The sequence below is a fragment of the Nannobrachium achirus genome (assembly GCF_963921795.1).
Source record: "Nannobrachium achirus genome assembly, chromosome: 7".
Taxonomy (NCBI): domain Eukaryota; kingdom Metazoa; phylum Chordata; class Actinopteri; order Myctophiformes; family Myctophidae; genus Nannobrachium; species Nannobrachium achirus.
The window spans coordinates 39,372,559-39,393,097 of record NC_137816.1 but is presented as its reverse complement, the minus strand read 5'-3'; the positions used below and the strand labels follow the sequence as shown (position 1 = coordinate 39,393,097).

General features: G+C 42.3%; 1 protein-coding gene across 1 annotated transcript; it reads left to right on the top strand.

Annotated features, from left to right (window-relative positions):
- Window positions 1-3,167: 3,167 nt before the first annotated feature.
- slc22a31 (solute carrier family 22 member 31) lies at window positions 3,168-20,539 on the top strand (the record flags this gene model as incomplete). Its single annotated transcript, XM_080730220.1, has 9 exons — window positions 3,168-3,266; window positions 3,689-3,792; window positions 4,021-4,175; window positions 9,411-9,579; window positions 10,164-10,309; window positions 14,335-14,443; window positions 16,351-16,565; window positions 17,239-17,350; window positions 17,741-20,539. 9 exons carry the CDS (start codon window positions 3,168-3,170, stop codon window positions 18,198-18,200), a joined length of 1,569 nt encoding a protein of 522 aa, XP_080586346.1. The 3' UTR covers window positions 18,201-20,539.

The following is a 20,539-nucleotide window of genomic DNA, read 5'->3' as shown; positions in this document are numbered from 1 at the left end:
AGTAGGCCTATTTCCAATTTCCAGTGGTGGAAAAAGTACTCATATTCCTTACTTCAGCAGTCTTTCTAAAAGTATCAACAGGCTACTGCTATAGGCTACTAATACAAAATGTACTTGAGTAAAAGTCTAAAAAATAACTCAAAGTACCAAAAGTAAAAGTAGGCCTACAAAATGTTTGAAAATAGCTGTTCTACAAGCTCACAACGCGTCGCATCTTGGTTAGTAAAATAGCACTAAAGTGGTTTATGTACTATGTTTTATAATAGGTCTAGGCTATAATTTATACCTGCAAAGTTAGCCTAACTAAAGTTTCCGAATAAATGTAGTGGAGTACAATATTTGGATCCGAGATGTGGTGGAGTAGAACTTAAGTAAAAGTAGCCTACTATTGTCAATGGAAAAACTGAAGTAAAAGTACAAATTCCTCAAAATTGTAGGTCTATAGTAAATCTACTTAGTTCCATCATTGCCAATTTCCAATAGGCCTCTACTCCACATCTTGGATCCAAATAGGCTATTGTAGCCTACTTTTACTCCACTAGTACTACATTTATTTGAACACTTTAGTTACTACATTACTTTGTAGATTTGTATTAATACTTAAAGGAGTAGTTCACCACTTTTCAACCTGTCTTCATATAATAGGTCCTCACTAATGTTCATGATAAAATATCACAATTTTTTTCTACTCAGTCCAAGTCTCCTAGGAGAGCTGTGGGAAGTTCAGAATCCATAGTCTTGTGACATCATCATTTTCCCAAAAAAAATGTTAATCAAAATTTTTGAAAAAAATATTTAGATTTTTAATATCGCGAGAACAATGGCTTCCACTTTAAAATTGCAACTTTTCAGGAATAGAAATCCTGCAGTTTCTATAAACTGGATTGGTAATCGATGATGTCACAAGACTATGGGTTTCTGACCAGCCCACAGCCCTCTGAGAAAAAAAAAAAAAAAAAGCTATTTTTGAGTGAGGACCAATTATATGAACATAGGTTGAAAAGTGGTGGAGTGCCCCTTTAAGTAAAACATTGTAGTACTTTTCCACCACTGGTTTGGTTTCAACTCACATTGGGTTAACTTTCATCAGTCACACGCTGATGATGACAAACACATTGGCTGCTGAGTTATAGCTCTGTGTAATCGTCAACAAAACCACCCTCATGTTAGGCTAGTCTCTGGTCTTAACACATTATTAGGTAAAACAAACGCTTTTTACTGATCTGCCGAAAAAGTCATAATATACGAGTTATGTTTCTGTAGAAATCAATTAGTTCACCCGCTGTTGTAGTTGTGATCTTGCATTCAGGATAAGAGAGTCTGCTAAAATAAATGGCTACATTGTAACCCGTTCGGTTGGAGCCTACGTGATAATGAAGCTGGCAGTCTGTAACGTTCATTCAATATTTGCTCAGGTTAAACAGCCAAAAACTGTCAGGACTGCCTTGTTGTCGACTGACTTATATAAAGCCTTTACCCTCCACTCTGTAATCTGTTGCTCCATTTCCCAAATTACCAAGGTCTATCAAGTAAAGGTTTGTAAAACTGCTTTTGTAAAGCTTTTGTTTTGTTTGCTAGTTTTCTGGATCTGAGATGTTCGTGACCTCATTTCAGTCTTGGACTCAAATACATTGTCAGATTGTAGGCTGCAAAAACCTTAACAAATGAGTAGTTCACCCCCAAAATATGGATTATAATACATTTATCCCCCATGGGGGTCCACATCCGGAATCAATTGATGTAAATTTACTATAATCAAAATTATGCGACAAAAGATATTATTGAAGTAATCAATAGACAAAAAGCCATTTTGGGGGTGAACTACTCCTTTAACCATAAGGGATATCTTGACCAAACATTCCCCAGAAGACGTGTTTAGTCTGGTGTCAGACTGTGTCACTATGGAGTGACATTGATTGTGTGATTGTGTATGTAATGCTAATCTTGTTTATGATATCCTCGCTGTATGTTTCAACAGACTTGTATGCTAGTCAAAGGATCCATCCCACTCTGCAAACACCGACAAAGGATCTTGGTAGCAAAAAAACACATCTCGGAGCAAACAAACTACTACTAGATATTCTCATGTAGCCTATATGGGCTTAACTTTACAGCTGTTCAATATGTGTGTTATTTTATTTTCTGATACTGCATCTGCATCACATCGGGCATGCTTGAGATATAGCCTAATACAGTGTTTCTCAAACTTGCAAATAAATGTCAAGGTTTCCCCGTTAACTCTGACAGAGTACAAATGGAACCAAATGAACCCTAGCGGGTCTTGGTTCCATTTGTACACTGTCAGAGTTACAGACTTGTATCGGTCAATTTAGTCCCCTATAAAAGGAACCCACAGAATCCCTGGAATCCACTTTGAGAACCACTGGCCTAATACAAAGGCAGATTTTAAAACTCGATAAATTGTTAATGCACTACAGCAGGTTTCGTAACACTGACACATTAATGTTGCCATGGACAGCAGTGTGGATGTAAACAATTTGTATCTCAATACTGATAAGCGAGCAGTATGGTCGTTTGTCTTGGCGAAACGACCTTCCCTCAGCTTGTTGGTTAGGGCCTTAAGGAAATGAATATAGGAATAAATGAGTGTTTGTGCCCATGTGTTGTGATGTTAGGAAGTCCCATGCCCACCCTCTTCCTGTGAACCTGATCATGTCCTTCCACCAGTAATGGTTTCCCTTCTCCATGACGTATTACACTGTACTGTACAAGGAAAAATGGAATGGAATATAGCACAGACATGAGACCGATGCCAGCTTTTTGGGTCCAATCAAAATTATATGGTCCCAGTGGACCACAGAATACCAGTGGTTTGACCAATATTTTGTCAAAAAGTGTAACATTTTCTAATCACTCTGAAAACCCAAAAACTTGGATTTGATTACATTCTCTATTATAACATTTAGCCAAGCAAAAGGAATACAAATGAACACAAATAACTTTTTGATAGATATAAAATACAGATACTAATGCCTATACTGTATATCTGCCCAGCTGATCGGTCTGGCCCTAATTTTGATGTTCAAAAGCAAGAACCTAGGCAAGCAAGTTAATAGATGGTATGTTTTCATGAGTTCACACAAGATGATGACGCCATAGCCCCTTGAACCTGCTATGAGGATATGGTGAGCTGGGCAAGAAAAAAAATGCAAAGGAAGACCAGAGAAGAAGTAGAGGGAAGTGGAACAGGGTTTGGTATGAAGCACGTCATAGTGCTGCCGTTTGTGCGCTTTAGTTGGACACAGGTCTGTTCTAATGTAATAATACTGTCAGCAGACGCTTTAATTCAATCAGGAGGGGACATGATCGACATTCCTCCTTGAGTCACAAAAGTGTGTGTGTGTGTGTGTGTGTGTGTGTGTGTGTGTGTGTGTGTGTGTGTGTGTGTGTGTGTGTGCGTGTGCGTGTGCGTGTGCGTGTGTGTGTGTGTGCGCGTGCGTGCGTGTACAATTCTCAGAAAGTTATGTAGTCTGATTATGACGAATGCTTATGCAACACAGTGCAGATGAAGATTAATTTAATTCATTTATTTTAACGTTGTAAAGTCTAAAATTACACAGATGACGTGGTTCAACATGAAGTTCCACAGCATTGCCATGATCACACATTTTGCTTTTAGCACTCACTCAACTGCCTCTTTCTCTCTTTCTTTCTTTCTTTCTTTCAGTGGAACCTAGTTTGCACAGACTACTGGAAGATCCCGTTGCAGCATATCTGCTTTATGACAGGGTGGATTCTAGGCTACATCCTCCTAGGCACGCTGTGTGACTGGTAAATAATGACCGTGTATGAGTTATGTCTGTCTCTATATGGGATAGAGATGATGACTCTACACTGTTAGATCCTGAGTGTCATGTTAACCCCGAGAGTGTACAAATGTAACCGAATACAAATGGATAAATCAATACTTAGGATTTGACTTTATATTTTTACAATCTAGGTAACGATGACCAGTTATGTGACTTCTGATTCATCCATTACTTGTGCTTGTGTCTCAAGGTTGGGTCGTCGCAGAGGTTTCCTCCTGTCTGTCAGTCTGTCCAGTCTGCTAGGAGTGGCGGTGTGTCTGTCCAACAGTGCCACAGTGTTTCTCCTGCTGCGTCTCGCCCAGGGTTCCATGCTGGCCGGGATCTTAATCTCTTCATACATTTCCAGTAAGAGACATTTAATTTAGTAAATCTTTTTAGTAGGCAATTCTCTTTTCCTTTTAATATAGTTGTCATGCCAATGAACCCTCCCCACACATATATTTTTTTTGTTATCAATTATTTTTTATTTTATTCAAAGCATGAATGTAGAAAGTTACACAAATATATTATGAATATTAAAATCACAAGATAAATGTACAAACATACAACTCAAACAACAACGACAAGACAAGAAAAGAAGAAAATCAAACCCATCCACCCCCTTTCCCCGGACCAACATGGAATTTACAATTGTGCGTGCTTGTGCCAGGCTATTACCACTATTTAGTGACTTCTTGAATTCTGCAATGTCCAACCATATAATAATGTTTTCCTCTTTCGTGCTGTGTAATCTTGCTGTGGACTGCTCTAAATATACTATATCTAAAAAGGTTAGAGCCCACTGGCGAAATGAGGTATGAGGAGGTTCTCACCGCGTAGCAACCTCCCCACACATTTCTATAATGCCACTGTTATTGTACCCTACTGGTTCACCTGCGAGTGAGGAGCCCCCACCGGGAGAACGTAACTCCATCATCTCCAAAGGTGCCACCTCAGTCCATGGGAGTACGTGCAGTGAGAAATAAGTAGCAACCTCCGGCCTGGCTTCCGTCCCCCGAACATGGGCCAATGGTGTTGCATGCACCGTGGTGGATTAGAACCCCTAGATGCCGTGGTGGTGGACTGGTACCCCTGAGGCACCTGTCCTGCGCGCCCCCAAATGTTACACTTGTTGCATACCGGTGTTGGCATCGGAAATAGCAGAGCTTGCAGCTAGGCTACTTCCAGTGAGCGACTTGGTGCACAACCAAGTATAAATCAGGATGTGTCCTGTTCAATCAGAGCAGAAGGTTTTGAATAGCGAGCGATGGGTGGAACTCTTGTGGCAAATTGAAGTGAATGGGAACAAGCCTCATGTGTCTTATGAGAGATGGAGAAAAATCCTGTTCCGATCACGGGGGCTTACCACTCAGAGAGTGCTCCTACGCTATTATTCTATCTTCAAACCACCGCTTTATTGATAGCACTTTATGCTCACCTTTTGTAGGTAAAAAAGACACAGATCCCTTGCATTTTGATTGATGGAACGACAACATTGTTTTTTTATGTAACATGTTCTTCTGTCAATCAACTGATGTTTGGGTTGTGCATATTCTTTCTGTTGAGCCTTTGGCACACTTTCAGAGGCTCGTGTCTGTCACAGAATTGAGTACACAGAAGAATACTCAGATTCTATTCATTGGCGATATATTTAAGGTGTGTGTGTGTGTGTGTGTGTGTGTGTGTGTGTGTGTGTGTGTGTGTGTGTGTGTGTGTGTGTGTGTGTGTGTGTGTGTGTGTGTGTGTGTGTGTGTGTGTGTGTGTGTGTGTGTGTGTGTGTGTGTGTGTGTGTGTGTGTGTGAGACTATTTCCGCCTGAGAATGTTAACATAGTTAAGGTGGCCATGTGATTTCTATTCTACGATGAAACAAGGTGTATTTGCTAGATTGGTTGAATAGATTCTCCAGTCTGACTGCTGTAAAGCACTGCTCACTCTTCTAGCTAAAAAAGTAAAACTCAGACAATGAGATGATAATGCATGTGGTGTGGTGCCTTTTGATGAAAAAGGACAAATATAGGGTTGTATATCACAAAATATAATCCTAGCTATGAAGTCCCCCCCCCCCCCCCCCCCCCCCGTCCCATTTCCTTCTACCTCGCCATCCTATCTGTCTTAGGAAATGTCCCATTTTGCCCAAAGAAAAACAAATCCGCCCTGTCCTATCTTGTGTTTATTTAAGGACATCATAACAATTGTAACCCAAACCATTCCTCTACCAGCAATGTCTTTGATAAATCATGATGATGATGAGGCATGCTTAAAGTGTCATTCAGTAATGAATGTCACACATAATCACCGAGGGGTGTTTAATGTGAGAGAAGCTCACTGCTTTGAGCCAGAAACATATTTAAGGCCAGAAACATGCATAAATGCACAAAACCTCAAGCCACAGTTAATGTGTTTTGTTGATAAGCAGTCTCTGGGGCATTGTATTGGCCTGTGTGTTTTCACAGTGTACAGTGAACATACTATAATATCCCAATGGACATAAACAACAACTACATCACACCGACGTCACTCTGTCCCCGACCTGAGATATGAGTGCTTATGTAATTTATTTTTCTTTCTTTTTTTTAACATCACGTGGACACCATTGACAACTAATTTCCTACACTCACAGGATGAGCATGTCTGTACATGGGTTAGATATGAGTCTGAACTGCCATTGTGGGTATGATACCAGTTATAGTGTTTTAAGATGACCTGCATTCAGGAACAAATGTTTTGTTATGGCTAAAGTGCTGGCCTGCATCTGTAAGTGTGGTGATAGACCATGACCGATGCCAGATTAATGGGTCTGACTCTGATCCCAGACCACCATTTACACATGTTTTGACCAATTATTGTAAAAAAAAAGTGCAACATCTTTTTGAGACTTTTGGATTTTTATATTTGACTGCCTTTATTGATAGTATATAGTAGATTGACAGGAAATGGAGAGAGCGAGACTGAGAGTGACACGCAGCAAAGCATGGCATGCTGTCAGGCACTGCAGCCTAGGTCAAGTGGTCCGGGCCAAAAAGGGCAAAATCTTGAAATCGATTTGATTTTTTTTTCTATTTGAGAACATCTAAAACATACATGCAAACAAATAAATTGAAAAAGAAAAAAAAACACACACCTTTCTGTATTTCAGTATATTAAACTTCCATAATAATAATAATAACTTTTAACTGTAATGCTAAACACACAGGATTTCACTGTGAGGGAGAGATGGATGCCATTCACCTCTAATTGCCTTCATCGCCATCTCCACTGCTGATCGGTGTGAAGCTGAAGCATTGGGAACAATCCATTCAGTTACTCGTAGATTGAAATTGTACACGATGTGTGGAACAGGCTAGTACTAGGTACTGCTCTCTTAGGGAGTTCCCTATCTGTTTCTGATATGTATGTACATTCTCCACATTCCTGTGAGGTCAGGAGATTATTGAGACCAGATTTTGTTTTGTGGGGTAAGATGGAATGATGCTGTGCAGCCTGGGTGTAAAGACTTGGGACTGGGAGGAACATTTCTCAATTCCCCACAGCCTCTCCATAGGGGGACCGAAACAATAGCAGGACAGAGGGTATGGAAGTTAGCAGGAAGTGACCTATCTGCTTTCCTCCGTACCTCTTTTCAAGGTTCAAGGATTCTGTATTTGTTACATCTTAGAAGAGTAAAGTTCTTTTGTCTCCGATTTCCGCACAGCAGTGATAATAATACTAATAATAAACATATATAACCACATCAAGGGGAAACTAAAAAGGACAACACTTGAGGGACATGAGGTGAGGCCGCTGACCCTAAGTTCACCCTCAGTCTCAAACATGCGGTATTACAGTATCTCACAAAGGCGAGTACACCCCTCTCATTTCTGCAAATATGTAATTATATCTTTTCATGGGTCAACAATGAAGAAATGACACTTTGATACAATGTAAAGTAGTCAGTGTACAGCTTGGATAACCTTTTTTTATTGTCCCCTCAAAATAACTCAACATACAGCCATTAATGTCTAAACCACTGGCAACAAAAGTGAGTAAAAGTGTCCAAATTGGGCCCAAATGTCAGTATTTTGTGTGACCACCATTACTTACCAGCACTGCCTTAACCCTCTTGGGCTTGGAGTTCACCAGAGCTTCACAGGTTGCCACTGGAATCCTCTTCCACTCCTCCATGACAACATCACAGCACTGGTGGATGTTAGAGACCTTGATCTCCTACACCTTCTGTTTGAGGATGCCCCACAAATGCTCAATAGGGTTTAGGACTGGAGACATGCTTGGCCAGTCCATCACCTTTAACCTCAGCTTCTTTAACAAGACAGTGGTCGTCTTGGAGGTGTGTTTGGGGTCGTTATCATGTTGGAATACTGCCCTGCTGCCCATTTTCCGAAGGGAAGGAATCATGCTCTGCTCCAGTATGTCACAGTACATGTTGCCATTCATGGTTCCTTCAATGAACTGTAGCTTCACAGTGCCGGCAGCACTCATACAGCCCCAGACCATAACACTCCCACCACCATGCTTGTAGGCAAGACACCCTTGTCTTTGTACTCTGATGGTGTCATGCTTGTGTGCATGGTGGCAACCAGGTGAGGAGTACAAAGACAAATCAAGGTAAGGTCTCTAACATCCACATCCGTCGTCATGGAGGAGTGGAAGAGGATTCCAGTGACAACCTGTGAAGCTCTTGTGAACTCCAAGCCCAAGAGGGTTAAAGGAGTAGTTCACCCCTAAAATGCCTTTTATTCTATTGATTACTCATGCCATGGAGATTTGAGTTCAATAATGTAGTTTTGTATGTGTTGCATTCCTAAGACAAAACACTGACTACTTGTGTCATTTCTTCAGTGTTCCCATGAAAATATATAATTAAATATTTGCAGAAAAGAGTAGGGCTGTACTCACTTTTGTGAGATACTGTATATATAGCCTAACTCTGTCGAACACAATCCCATACTTGACCACAGTGAGCTAGGGTTAGAGATTTAACAGTGAAATAACTTACCAGTAGTCTCAGGTAGCCTAGCCAGACCATCATAGTAGTTCTTTGAAATAGTCTCTGCAGGGGCTTTTTCTACCGGCAAAGAACCGGTTCGGGTTCTTCCTTCCGCCTATGGGATGAACCAGAGGTGTGCTTTTCCACCGAGAACCAGCGTTGCATGGTTCCGAACTGTAAAAGTTGGTTCAGAACTGGAACCACAAAATCCTTGTTTTTGTGGTTCTAGAGCCAAGTCCTTGGCTCTGGTTCAATTTGGTGGAAACGCAAGCCTGTTCACAAGAACGAACCAAGGTTCCCAAGAAAGTTGAACCGGCACTGGTTCTGGAACCGGTTCTTTGCTGGTGGAAAATGCCCCTGTGAGAACCAAGAGGTTCTTTTTTTGGTGTTTTCAGCACCCTCTGGTGGTCCTATTTACAGACAGTGTGACAAACAGCCTTATACAGCCTCATTACTGTAGTTGTGCATTGATGTGTTGATCAACTCATATGCTGATTTTACCATCTCCCATTGGTGTTGAACAGTTTACAGAATGTGTCTGTGCATTGCCTTAAAATAAGTATCCCTCTCTCCACCTGTTTCTCACATTGTTTCTCTCATGTCCTCCTGCTGTCAGGGTTGGAGCTCTGTGACCCTCCTCATCGTTTAATGGTTGCCATGGTCAGTGGCTTCTTTGCTGTGAGTGCAGAGCTGCTGTTGCCGGGCTTCGCCGTGATGTGCCGCGATTGGCCCATTCTCCAGGCTGTGGCTACACTGCCTCTAGTCTTCCTCCTTTCCTATTGGTGGTGAGTCAGTCAGTGTGCCATGTTTGGAATGTTGCAGGCCAGGGTAGGGCCTCACAATAATTATATATCACACATATTTCACACTAATACTGTGTTCATACCGCAAGAGGGCTGCATGCTTATAATAGATGACAGATTCACAAACAAAGTATTCTACGTCATAGGAAATCATTCATTTTATTAAAAACTGAGCACATCTAACCTTTATCATCTCCAATTTTTGTGATCATTTGTGAACACAGAGACGTATAGAATAAGCTTATTGCAGAACATAGGAGAAGGCTGCACAGTATTTAGCATAAATATTCTCTGTTATATCCTGAAGCCCTAGGATCTAAATATAGGGTGATTGGCTTCTACAAAATGCACAGCAACAGGGTCAACTTTACTCCAAATTGTGTATTGAGTATATTTAAAGTAGAGTCTTTTTTTCTGCACTGTTTGTTTTTATTCTTTCATGAATTACTGCTGTCTCACACATCATTTCGTTAGCTTTTTCTAAATCTGCTTGCAGACAGAAAAAGATGAATGAACAAATAAAGCAATCTTGAATCTTGTTGCTTACATTGTGATGTGGTCCTCAGCTGTGCATCAGTGTACCCAGAGTCCCCTCGCTGGCTGCTGGCAACATCCCAGATCCAGGAAGCTAAGAGGAGCCTTCAGGATTTCTCAACCAGGAATGGAGTGTGTCTGAGGGATGAGATCTGCCCTGGTGAGACTCTGCTCTCAGGTACGCGCACGCACACACACACACACACACACACACACAAACACAAACACACACACAACACAAACGGATAATAGCATACAGAAATTCCACAGTTTCCATTTTCGAATTGCTGAGAGGCATTCTAATGCAGTGGTTCTAAACCTGTGGGTCGGGACCCCCTAAATTCCCTAAATTATTTTGGAGGGTCCCCAGATGATTAACTTAATGTGCAACGCTGTTTTCTCACTCAACAGTAAGCAAGCATACAATATATTTTATGCCCATACATGGAGATCCCTATCTGAACCAGCCACACAGCTATGGGCCATATATATATATATATATATATATATATATATGTTACAGTACGCTTGGGTAACTCAGTACGTTCATTGTAAGAGCGCTTGTTTTGTCGTTCACCACACACCAATCACCACCAGATGGCGACGACAGCCATTCACTAGTGAAGGTGCTGACGTCACTCGTTTGCGACTCTCTTTCTTTATTTACTAGCCTAGCTCGGCAGTGTTTAGCCATTAGCTTACTATGAGCTAGGGAGCGCTCCATTGTAGTCACTTGGACAGGGCGTTTATCGTGGGCTTGCCCAGGCCTTACGGCCTGGGCATAAATATAACGATTGCATTCACCACGGCTTCGTAACTCGGGCGGCGCTCCGCCGGCCGCGCGGCCCTGGCCCGCTCTTCGCGGCCACTCGCGCCTGCGGCGCTCGGGGGCGAAGAGCAGGACCAAGGTCTGCTGGCCTTCGCGCCGCTTGCAATGTCGTGGACAATCGAGCGGCTCTGCCTGGAGGACGTTGTTGTGGCGACCGATTGTTCCGCCCCGTGCCGCACGACGAGTGCTCCGTTTCTCGACCGTACTGTTTCTCTATCAAACCGTGACATATATATATATATATATATATATATATATATATATATATATATATATATATATATAGTGGATGCGAATTTTAGATTTAAAAAACTCACTTGTTGATTCACTCGTAAAACCAAATGTGTTTTACTTGAAAAAAATGACATCAGGGATCTTCATATATGGGCATAAAAGGGATACCCATATGGACTGTCACTGTGATATCACCTGTGATGTCACAGTGACAGTATGAATATCCAGGGTTAGATTTTGACGAGGTGATGTCACGTGACATCACTTCCTGTACTGACAAGCTACGACATTTCTCATGGTATACTGCGACCTTCGGTCGCAACAAGTGCCAATATCACATGGTATAGTGCTCACTGTCATGTATTATAGATTGATTGCTGCATGAATTATACATCTATCTATAAATGCGACAAATCTCTGTCTGTCTGTCTGTTTGTTTGTAATCCGCGTATCTCGAGAACCGTTTGTCCCACCGGCTTCAGATTCGGCACGCGCGTTCCCCGCCGCCGCGCGGAGTGCAGTGCCGGGCCTCGACCCGACCCGACTCGCGGTTTTCCGAAACCGGCGCGAAACGTTCGGAATCTCCTTATGCGGAGCTGATTGTTGACATCAGGCTGTTCCGGAGGAAGCGCTGACTCATTGTGACATCACTTCATAAAAGGCTCTGACATCACGTACGCCACATGAGTCAACAAAAAATCTCTGTGAATGTGTATGTATGTATGTAATCCGAGTATCTCTAAACCATTTTTCCCACGTTCTCCATATATGGGCATAAAATGAATGCCCGTATGCGGAACTGATGTCTGACATAAGAGTTTTCCGCAACCAGTACTGTGTGTGCAGAGATCTCCATATATGGGCAGACTCGCGGTTTTCCGAAACCGGCGCGAAACGTTCGGAATCTCCTTATGCGGAGCTGATTGTTGACATCAGGCTGTTCCGGAGGAAGCGCTGACTCATTGTGACATCACTTCATAAAAGGCTCTGACATCACGTACGCCACATGAGTCAACAAAAAATCTCTGTGAATGTGTATGTATGTATGTAATCCGAGTATCTCTAAACCATTCTTCCCACGTTCTCCATATATGGGCATAAAATGAATGCCCGTATGCGGAACTGATGTCTGACATAAGAGTTTTCCGCAACCAGTACTGTGTGTGCAGAGATCTCCATATATGGGCATAAGGGGTATGGGCATAAAATGAATCCCCGAATGCGGAGCTGATGTCTGACATCAGAGTTTTCCGCAACCGGTACAGTGTGTGCAGAGATCTCCATATATGGGCATAAGGGGACAATGGCAAACAGATGGTCAAAACGGGTCCTATGACAACAGGTATATTGGGGTTTGCATTAAAGGGTGGGGACAAAGGCTAACAGAAGGCAAACAGATGGTCCAAACGGGTCCTATGACAACAGGTATATTGGGGTTTGCATTAAAGGGTGGGGACAAAGGCTAACAGATGGTCAAAACGGGTCCTATGACAACAGGTATATTGGGGTTTGCATTAAAGGGTGGGGCAGGCATAAAATGGACGCAAATAGACAGATATCTCCATATATGGGCATATGGGCATAAAATGGACCCAGAACTATATCTGCAGTGATCTCCATATATGGACATAAAATGGACGCCGACAGACAGACAGATACAGATATCTCCATATATGGGGAACTGATGTCTGACATCAGAGTTTTCCGCAACCAGTACTGTGTGTGCAGAGATCTCCATATATGGGCATAAGGGGTATGGGCATAAAATGAATCCCCGAATGCGGAGCTGATGTCTGACATCAGAGTTTTCCGCAACCGGTACTGTGTGTGCAGAGATCTCCATATATGGGCATAAGGGGACAATGGCAAACAGATGGTCAAAACGGGTCCTATGACAACAGGTATATTGGGGTTTGCATTAAAGGGTGGGGACAAAGGCTAACAGAAGGCAAACAGAGGGTCCAAACGGGTCCTATGACAACAGGTATATTGGGGTTTGCATTAAAGGGTGGGGACAAAGGCTAACAGATGGTCAAAACGGGTCCTATGACAACAGGTATATTGGGGTTTGCATTAAAGGGTGGGGCAGGCATAAAATGGACGCAAATAGACAGATATCTCCATATATGGGCATATGGGCATAAAATGGACCCAGAACTATATCTGCAGTGATCTCCATATATGGACATAAAATGGACGCCGACAGACAGACAGATACAGATATCTCCATATATGGGCATAAATGGACACAGGCAAACAGATGGTCAAAACGGGTCCTATGACAACAGGTATAATGTGGTTTGCATTAAAGGGCGGGGCATTCATTCTCTATTTACATCGTTCCCGAGTTGGCCAGGTCGCCGACTAGACGCTGGGCCGCCCGCTTCTAGTTTATTATAATGACATATCATGATCTACTAACGGCAACATACAACATAACATCACATAATTTAAGAATGTGATTCGAGTTTTTTAGTTTGACCCCTGTAGTCAGCCAAAACTGTCTTCACTTCAATGTAGCATAAGAACACCAAATTATGGCATGAAATGAGTTGTAATCTGTTGTCTCTGATGGATTTAATAGCAAAAGATTGTTGGTTATCAATGATGATAAAAATGTCATGATGTGGAACATGCCAGCTAGGTCAACCTGATTCAGATGGGTGAGTTGTTTATTTGTGTAAACATGTGTTGTTTTGATTGATTGAATATATTATTAGTCTCAATGAACAACATTACATGGCACATTTAAGATGCAGCACAGCACAGGTACAGTTAGAACATCCTGCCCAACAGGATCATCCCGAATAAGGCCTTTTACTGTCTTTTTTACGTCGGAAGTCCTTGGCACTCAATTTACCGACATAGCAACCATAACAAAAATAACATTCATTGCATTTACTAGAAATTTTTAATTAAAAAATACATAATATGCTCAGCACAGTGAGAAAGTGGGGGTAGGTGTAAGGTAAAAGAGGGGGGTCTCACTTCTTGCCTGTCATATGGGAGAAGTGATGCCTATCTTCTCCGCTGGCCACCTGAAAGGTGAATTTTCTGGGCCGTTTTGAAGGAGGCCAGCGATTCACATGTTTTAAATTTGTCATCATTAAAGTTGTCTGTGGACCTGTTTGTTCCTCCAGAGATGGATGTGGCGTATGGAGAGGACTGCCAGCCAGCGTACCACTCAGTCCTGGAACTGCGCCAGACGCGTGTCATCTGGAAGAACTGCCTCATTCTCAGCTTCACAATGTGAGTTGCTATAGATCAGGGGTCTTCAAAGTTTTCAGGCCAAATACCCCTTAGTGGAGAGAGGGATGAAGCAGGGACCCCCACAACCTTTTCAAAGATACCATATCGTTTCATTGTTTGACAGCACGACCGATCATCAGTGTATTTTGGATTCATGTCATTTTGTTTTCAGATATTTAACCACTTGAACCGTCCGTCAATACTTAATAAACTTGATCTTTCACTCTGTACTTAGTCTGCTCTTTTTCCCCTCTACACCAGAGCTCTTTGCCGAAAATAGGCGATCTACAAGTTGTGAGCTTGTAGGACTGCTGTTTTTGGCTAAAGTTCTCAGAATATTGACACTAGGGTTCAAGTGGTTAATATGAAAAAGTAAAAAAAAAAAAAAAAAAAAACTTTCAATCACTCACAGATTTGGAGGACCCCCTGTAGTAACTATGAGGACCCCCTAGGGGTCCCAGACCCCTGCTATAGGTAGATAAAATGTTTTGCACTCAATGTTTCCATTTGACTTGCCAGGGTTTCCTGCAGCACTTTACAGGCCAGGCGCCCCGCCCGGCCAGAAAACCCCCCCGCCCCCCCAAGGGTCTAAAAAAAGAAAAAAAAAAAAAATATATATATTTTTTTTTTTCAAAAAAACTTTTTGGACCTCCAACAATGTACTAGGCATGATCGCGATCGCGAAATTGCATGTTTAACCCCCATACCAACCCTATCTTTCGTTTACATTTGAAGAAAACATAAGGGCTGGTATCTCCTGAATGCCTGAACGGATTTCCAAGCGGATTTTTTTGTTTGAAAGCTGTGAAAAGAGTGTACATGCATAGTGCATCATCTGTGCACGAATTGTGGGCACATTCATGTGTTTTTATAGGGCAAAAATAAGAATTAATATTAAAAATGAAGTGAATTAATTACTCGAATTAATTAATTAATTATCAAAAAATTTCGGCGCACGCGCTTGCGCCATGACATCCCCCCTGGTCAAGACTTTTTCCTGCAGGAAACCCTGCTTGCATTTAGGCTGGGCGATGTGACTTCAAATCAAGTCGGTAATTTGGATCAAATTTAGTTTTAGTTTGTTTCGAGATATTTTCTGTTAATTGCCCAGCCCTATACTTGCATTATATTTAATGCAAGTTAAAGTTAAAAGCAGTAGTTACAGTATGTAAATACACGCACACACTCTACCATGTTGAAACCAGTGAATAGGTTATCACATGTAAACAGGAAACGGGTTCCTAAGGCAGCCCGAGAGCAGAAACGGGGGTCGTGGCCGAGGAAACCAGTCTATACACTGGACTTATAGACAGGTAGGCGCCTGTAGCTCAAAGGGTAGAGAGCCCGCCTGGGAAGCAGAAGGTCACAGGTTGGATTTCCGGCCCATGCAATGTGTTGAGGTGTCCCTGAGCAAGACACACAAGTGATGACTGCTTTCACTCCCCTGAATTAGACCCATAGGGCCCTATTATGATCCAAGTCTTACGACTTATGCCTTAACTTCTTTGCCTTTATTTTACTATTTTGTTTTAGTTTTTTAAATATTTCAAATAGCTGATCTGCAAGTTCACAACGTGCAGATGTAGATCAGCATTTGAAGTATTTAAAAATGTTTTTCAAAATAGTGAAAAAAAGGTAAAGAAGTTAAGGCATAAGGCATAAGACCTGGATCATAATAGGGCCCATAGAGTTATATTATTCCTAGTGAGCGCGTTGCTGGGTGTTGGTGGGTGCTGAGACTGCTGACATGGGCCCAATTTTCACACGTACAGTAAGTATGTGGCTCGCTGGGGTGGGGGTCAGGTGACTGTGGGCTACTCCCGCATCTATTTGCAACTGAAATGTTGAGTCACCCGTGCTAACTGATTCCTTGTTTGTCTGCCCCCCCCCCCCCCCCCCCTCCTCAGGTTCATTGGAACGGGCATCCAGTACTGCTTCACCAGAAACCTCCACAGCTACTCCAGGAACTTCTATTTCAGCTACTTCCTCCGGGTGCTGACTGGAGCACTGGCCTGCCTCCTCCTCTGCTTCTCTGTCAACCGGTTAGGCCGTCGTGGCATCCTGCTGCTCTCCGCCATCATCACTGGTCTGGCATCACTGCTACTGTTGGCCCTGACTCAGTGTAGGTTCATCTTCTACTCTATCTGTCTATCCTACCTTGTCACTTGTCGGAATTATGCTCCTGTTGTGACCATAATTAATCATATATTCTCGAAGTTCCTGTGTTTACTCTCCTCTCCTGATTTGAAGCAGTGTTTGTGGAACCTTTGGCCCCATGTGTCAGGATGAGTGGCAGCTAACCCTTCTTCACAGTGGTGAATCACTGACGCTTATGCTTACACTTAATTACAACAAACTGACGACAAAATTACTGCTTGAAAAAAATAGAATGAATTAAAAATGCTTAAATATACAGAAGTCTCCTGTATGTCAAGTCACAAAGTAGCACTGTCAAGCATTGTGTTGGATTCATGTCGATGTGTATTTAACCACTTAAACTGTCAATACTTGACCTTTCACTCTGTACTTGGTCTGTTCTCTACACCAAACAACACGGTTGTGTAATGCATACCGCAGCGTCAATTTAATTTCCGCGATTATTTTTTATTATTTTTAAATTCAAAACAACTTTTTGGGAGATACCGCCATACTGTCGGCAGACAGAGATGTATTACCGTGAGTGTACTGAAAATGCAATCTCGTTTGTGTATGTGTGTGTGTGTGTGTTGTGTGTGTGCGTGTGCGTGTGCGTGTGCGTGTGTGTGTGTGTGTGTGTGTGTGTGTGTGTGTCTCAGACCTACGTGGAGGCCTGGTGTTGGTGCTGTCCGTCGTTGGCCTGCTGTCCTCACAAGGCCTTGCGATGCTCAGTGCATTCTTCGCCAGTGAGGTCATGCCCACTGTGGTTCGGTAAGTTTAGCTCTATCCTTCCTGGACATGTATAAACCTGTCAGAATAACCCTAACCCTTGGAATCCCCTCAAACATTTCTTGTGAAGGACCCCCAAAATTATATGTATTTGGCCACGGACCCCCATCTCAGAATATTTAGTTCCAAGGACCCCCCAGAAGCAAAATTTGAGTTGCAAATGTTCGCTTAAAAAATACATATATTCAAAGATTTGCACACATTTTCACAACTTTTCAAAAATAGCAGATCTACAAGTGAGCTTATATCTGCTATTTTTCAATAGCTAAAGTATAAAATAATGAAGGCCCCTCCACCTTGGGCCCTAGTAACTCAGTCCCACTCCCCCCCCCTTGTGACGCCCCTTGACACCTTACCTTGGTCTCCACACAGAGGTGGCTGTCTGGGCCTGGTGCTGGCAGCAGGCTGCGTGGGCATGGCCGCCTCCTCCCTGATGGAGCTCCAGAACAACAGCGGTTACTTCCTCCACCACGTCATCTTCGCCTCCTTCGCCGTCCTCTCCGTGCTCTGCATCATGCTCCTCCCCGAGAGCAAGCGGAAGCCCCTCCCAGACTCCCTGAAGGACGGCGAGAGGCAACGCCGGCCGCCTCTCTTCCTGTCCCAGGGCGACAGGGACAACCTGCCGCTTCTGTGCACGCGGCCCCGTGTCTCGGAGTACAATCCCGACAACTACCACCGACTGGTCTCTGCCACCAGGAGGATGTTGACCAAAGATACGTTGCCCTACAAAATTGGCGCCGAGCCCGTGCACTCCCCTCTGCTGGCGGCCAACGGAGCAGCGAGCAGAGAGGTGGGACTAGAGAACGGCCTTCTGAGAGAAGACGTGGCGTAGCGGTGTGCGTCGAGGCCACTCTCGTTGGGACCCATCCTGTACAGAGACTACAGACCCAGGTTACGTACTGTGCATATACCTCTACACACTGTCGTCATCCCAAGTGTCATCCAATACATTTTCAAACTAGTCACTCACCAGATTATCTGACCTTATCCTGATGCGGTTCATTTCTTGATGTGGTCAAGAAATATGTCTTTGTGGGTTATATTCCATCATTTTAACTTTTTTCCTTTTTGATGTTGTTGAATTTTTGTTTTTTTTTACTTTTTTACCTTTTTTTCTTTTCTTTTCAACTATTGATGCACTGAAAAACGATTTGTCGACAGCCGTGTCGCTTGCTAGGTTTGTAAGCCTCTTTGGATACCTGTGCAACATTGCACCATGCACAGCTAAATCTAGAGGGTTATTTCTTTTACTTTGAAACTATAGAAAATGGATCTGGGTCTGTTTTAAAGTTTCACAGTTAATATGGACTTTTAATGAGTATGTTCTTGTGGGTCACTATAGAATGAACACATTACTAACCACTACAATGTTGAGGTCTTATACTGTCTATGTAGAGACATAGTCAGACACCAGACATGAATGTAAATGGAGAGGAGCATGCTGAACCACACAAGCATTGGTCATTCGCACAGCAACGCATGTCACTTATTGGAGACTCATGCTTGTTATTAAGAATGGTTGTCTGTAGCCGTAGCCTCCCGTCTGACTGTCCGCTCATCTAATTCACCCGAGACGCAGCAGTTTGGTTCAAATTGCCTGGTATTTTGTGTTGTGTATATATGGAAGCAGACAGGAGGGCACTTAATGCTTATTTTATGCTCTGTCGCATGATGGTGTTGCTCACTGAAGATGTTCAGCGATTGACACCATCGCACAATGGAGAATAAATGGGGCTTAATGAGTTGACTGAAGTATTAGTTACTTAATATAATGACACAGGAGTCAAAGGGCATTCCTTTTCTGTTTTGTTCTGTTTGCTGGAGAAAGCGTGCTTGTTTGCATGATTAAAATATATTTATTGACAGTATTTGCCTGCCCATTTTTGGTCAGATCTGTATTGTGTGTTGATCAGGGTAGTGAATGAACAGCAGTATTCTTTGGCAGGTAATGATGTTCACTCGGAGGTTCTGTGCTATACTAAAATAGTGAAAGTGGATTTGGGGGATATTATACACTATCAACTATGAACTATACATGTAACTTCCACAGTGCTTAAAGTGATAGTTAACCCCCAAATTATTATTTTTGAATATTATTATTATTATTATTTTTTGCATTCCTAAACCAATAATTTTAGGAGACTCTTTGTGTCTCCATAGAGAACAAAGCAGGCGCTTTGTGTCTCCATAGGGAACCACTGCTGGTCATCACATTATTGGCTTAGGAATGTGACAAAAACTAAAATATCCACCAATTCAAGTCTCCATGGGGTGAGTAATTTATAGAAAAAAAATGTTATTTTTTTTGTGTGAACTATCCCTTTAAGTTAAGATCCTTGAACACGTTTCTGGGATAATAAGAAGTCACTTTTGTGAAGTAGCTTTAATGTTTCATAACTACACAGTAAAATACTCTACTTTAGGGTGAGTAAATATGTACTCAAATGGACCTGTACATTGTACCATTCCCTGAGTTAAATGAACAATAAGCATGTTACTGTATAAATGTAAAGAGCTACATATAATTGAAGGGAATCTGAGAGCGTAAAGTTAATACCAATTGGATGCACACATCTGTGAAGTCCCCCATGGAGTGTTGTCAGTTATCCTGTTGTCTGGTTTAGGTTTTTTGACTGTTGAATTTGTGTAATCTGAATTAGTTTTAATACCCACACAGATGTGATTACTCAATAATATAACTGTTTTTGTTTTTTTAATATAGCACAATATATGGATGACCTCAACAATATGTTTAGTATTACCTGTACTGGAAACTCCACATACATAATGAAATACTCAGAATTAAGAATTAGAGAGTATTTTGTACAAGACTGTGTTGTGTGTAGCCTACACACAAGGCCACAGAGGACTGATCAGGTTACATTGATCAGCTGTTGGTAGTAAAATCTGAAATTACTGTTCAGTATTTGGGAATGTCAAATGCCTTATTTCTTTAGGGCCTTTATGAGTCATTTTCATGATGCACAATCTGCCCATGTTGTTACCCTTTGTCACCACTAGATGGTGATCTTCTCTCAATTCTGAATTGGAATTGAATTGTGTTTATTTCTGCTACTTCTTGGGTGTAAATGTGCATGTGAATTCAAATGTCACTGGCATGATCATTACACAATGCCAACAAGGGTTTTGCCGTGCCTATTATGTTCTCAT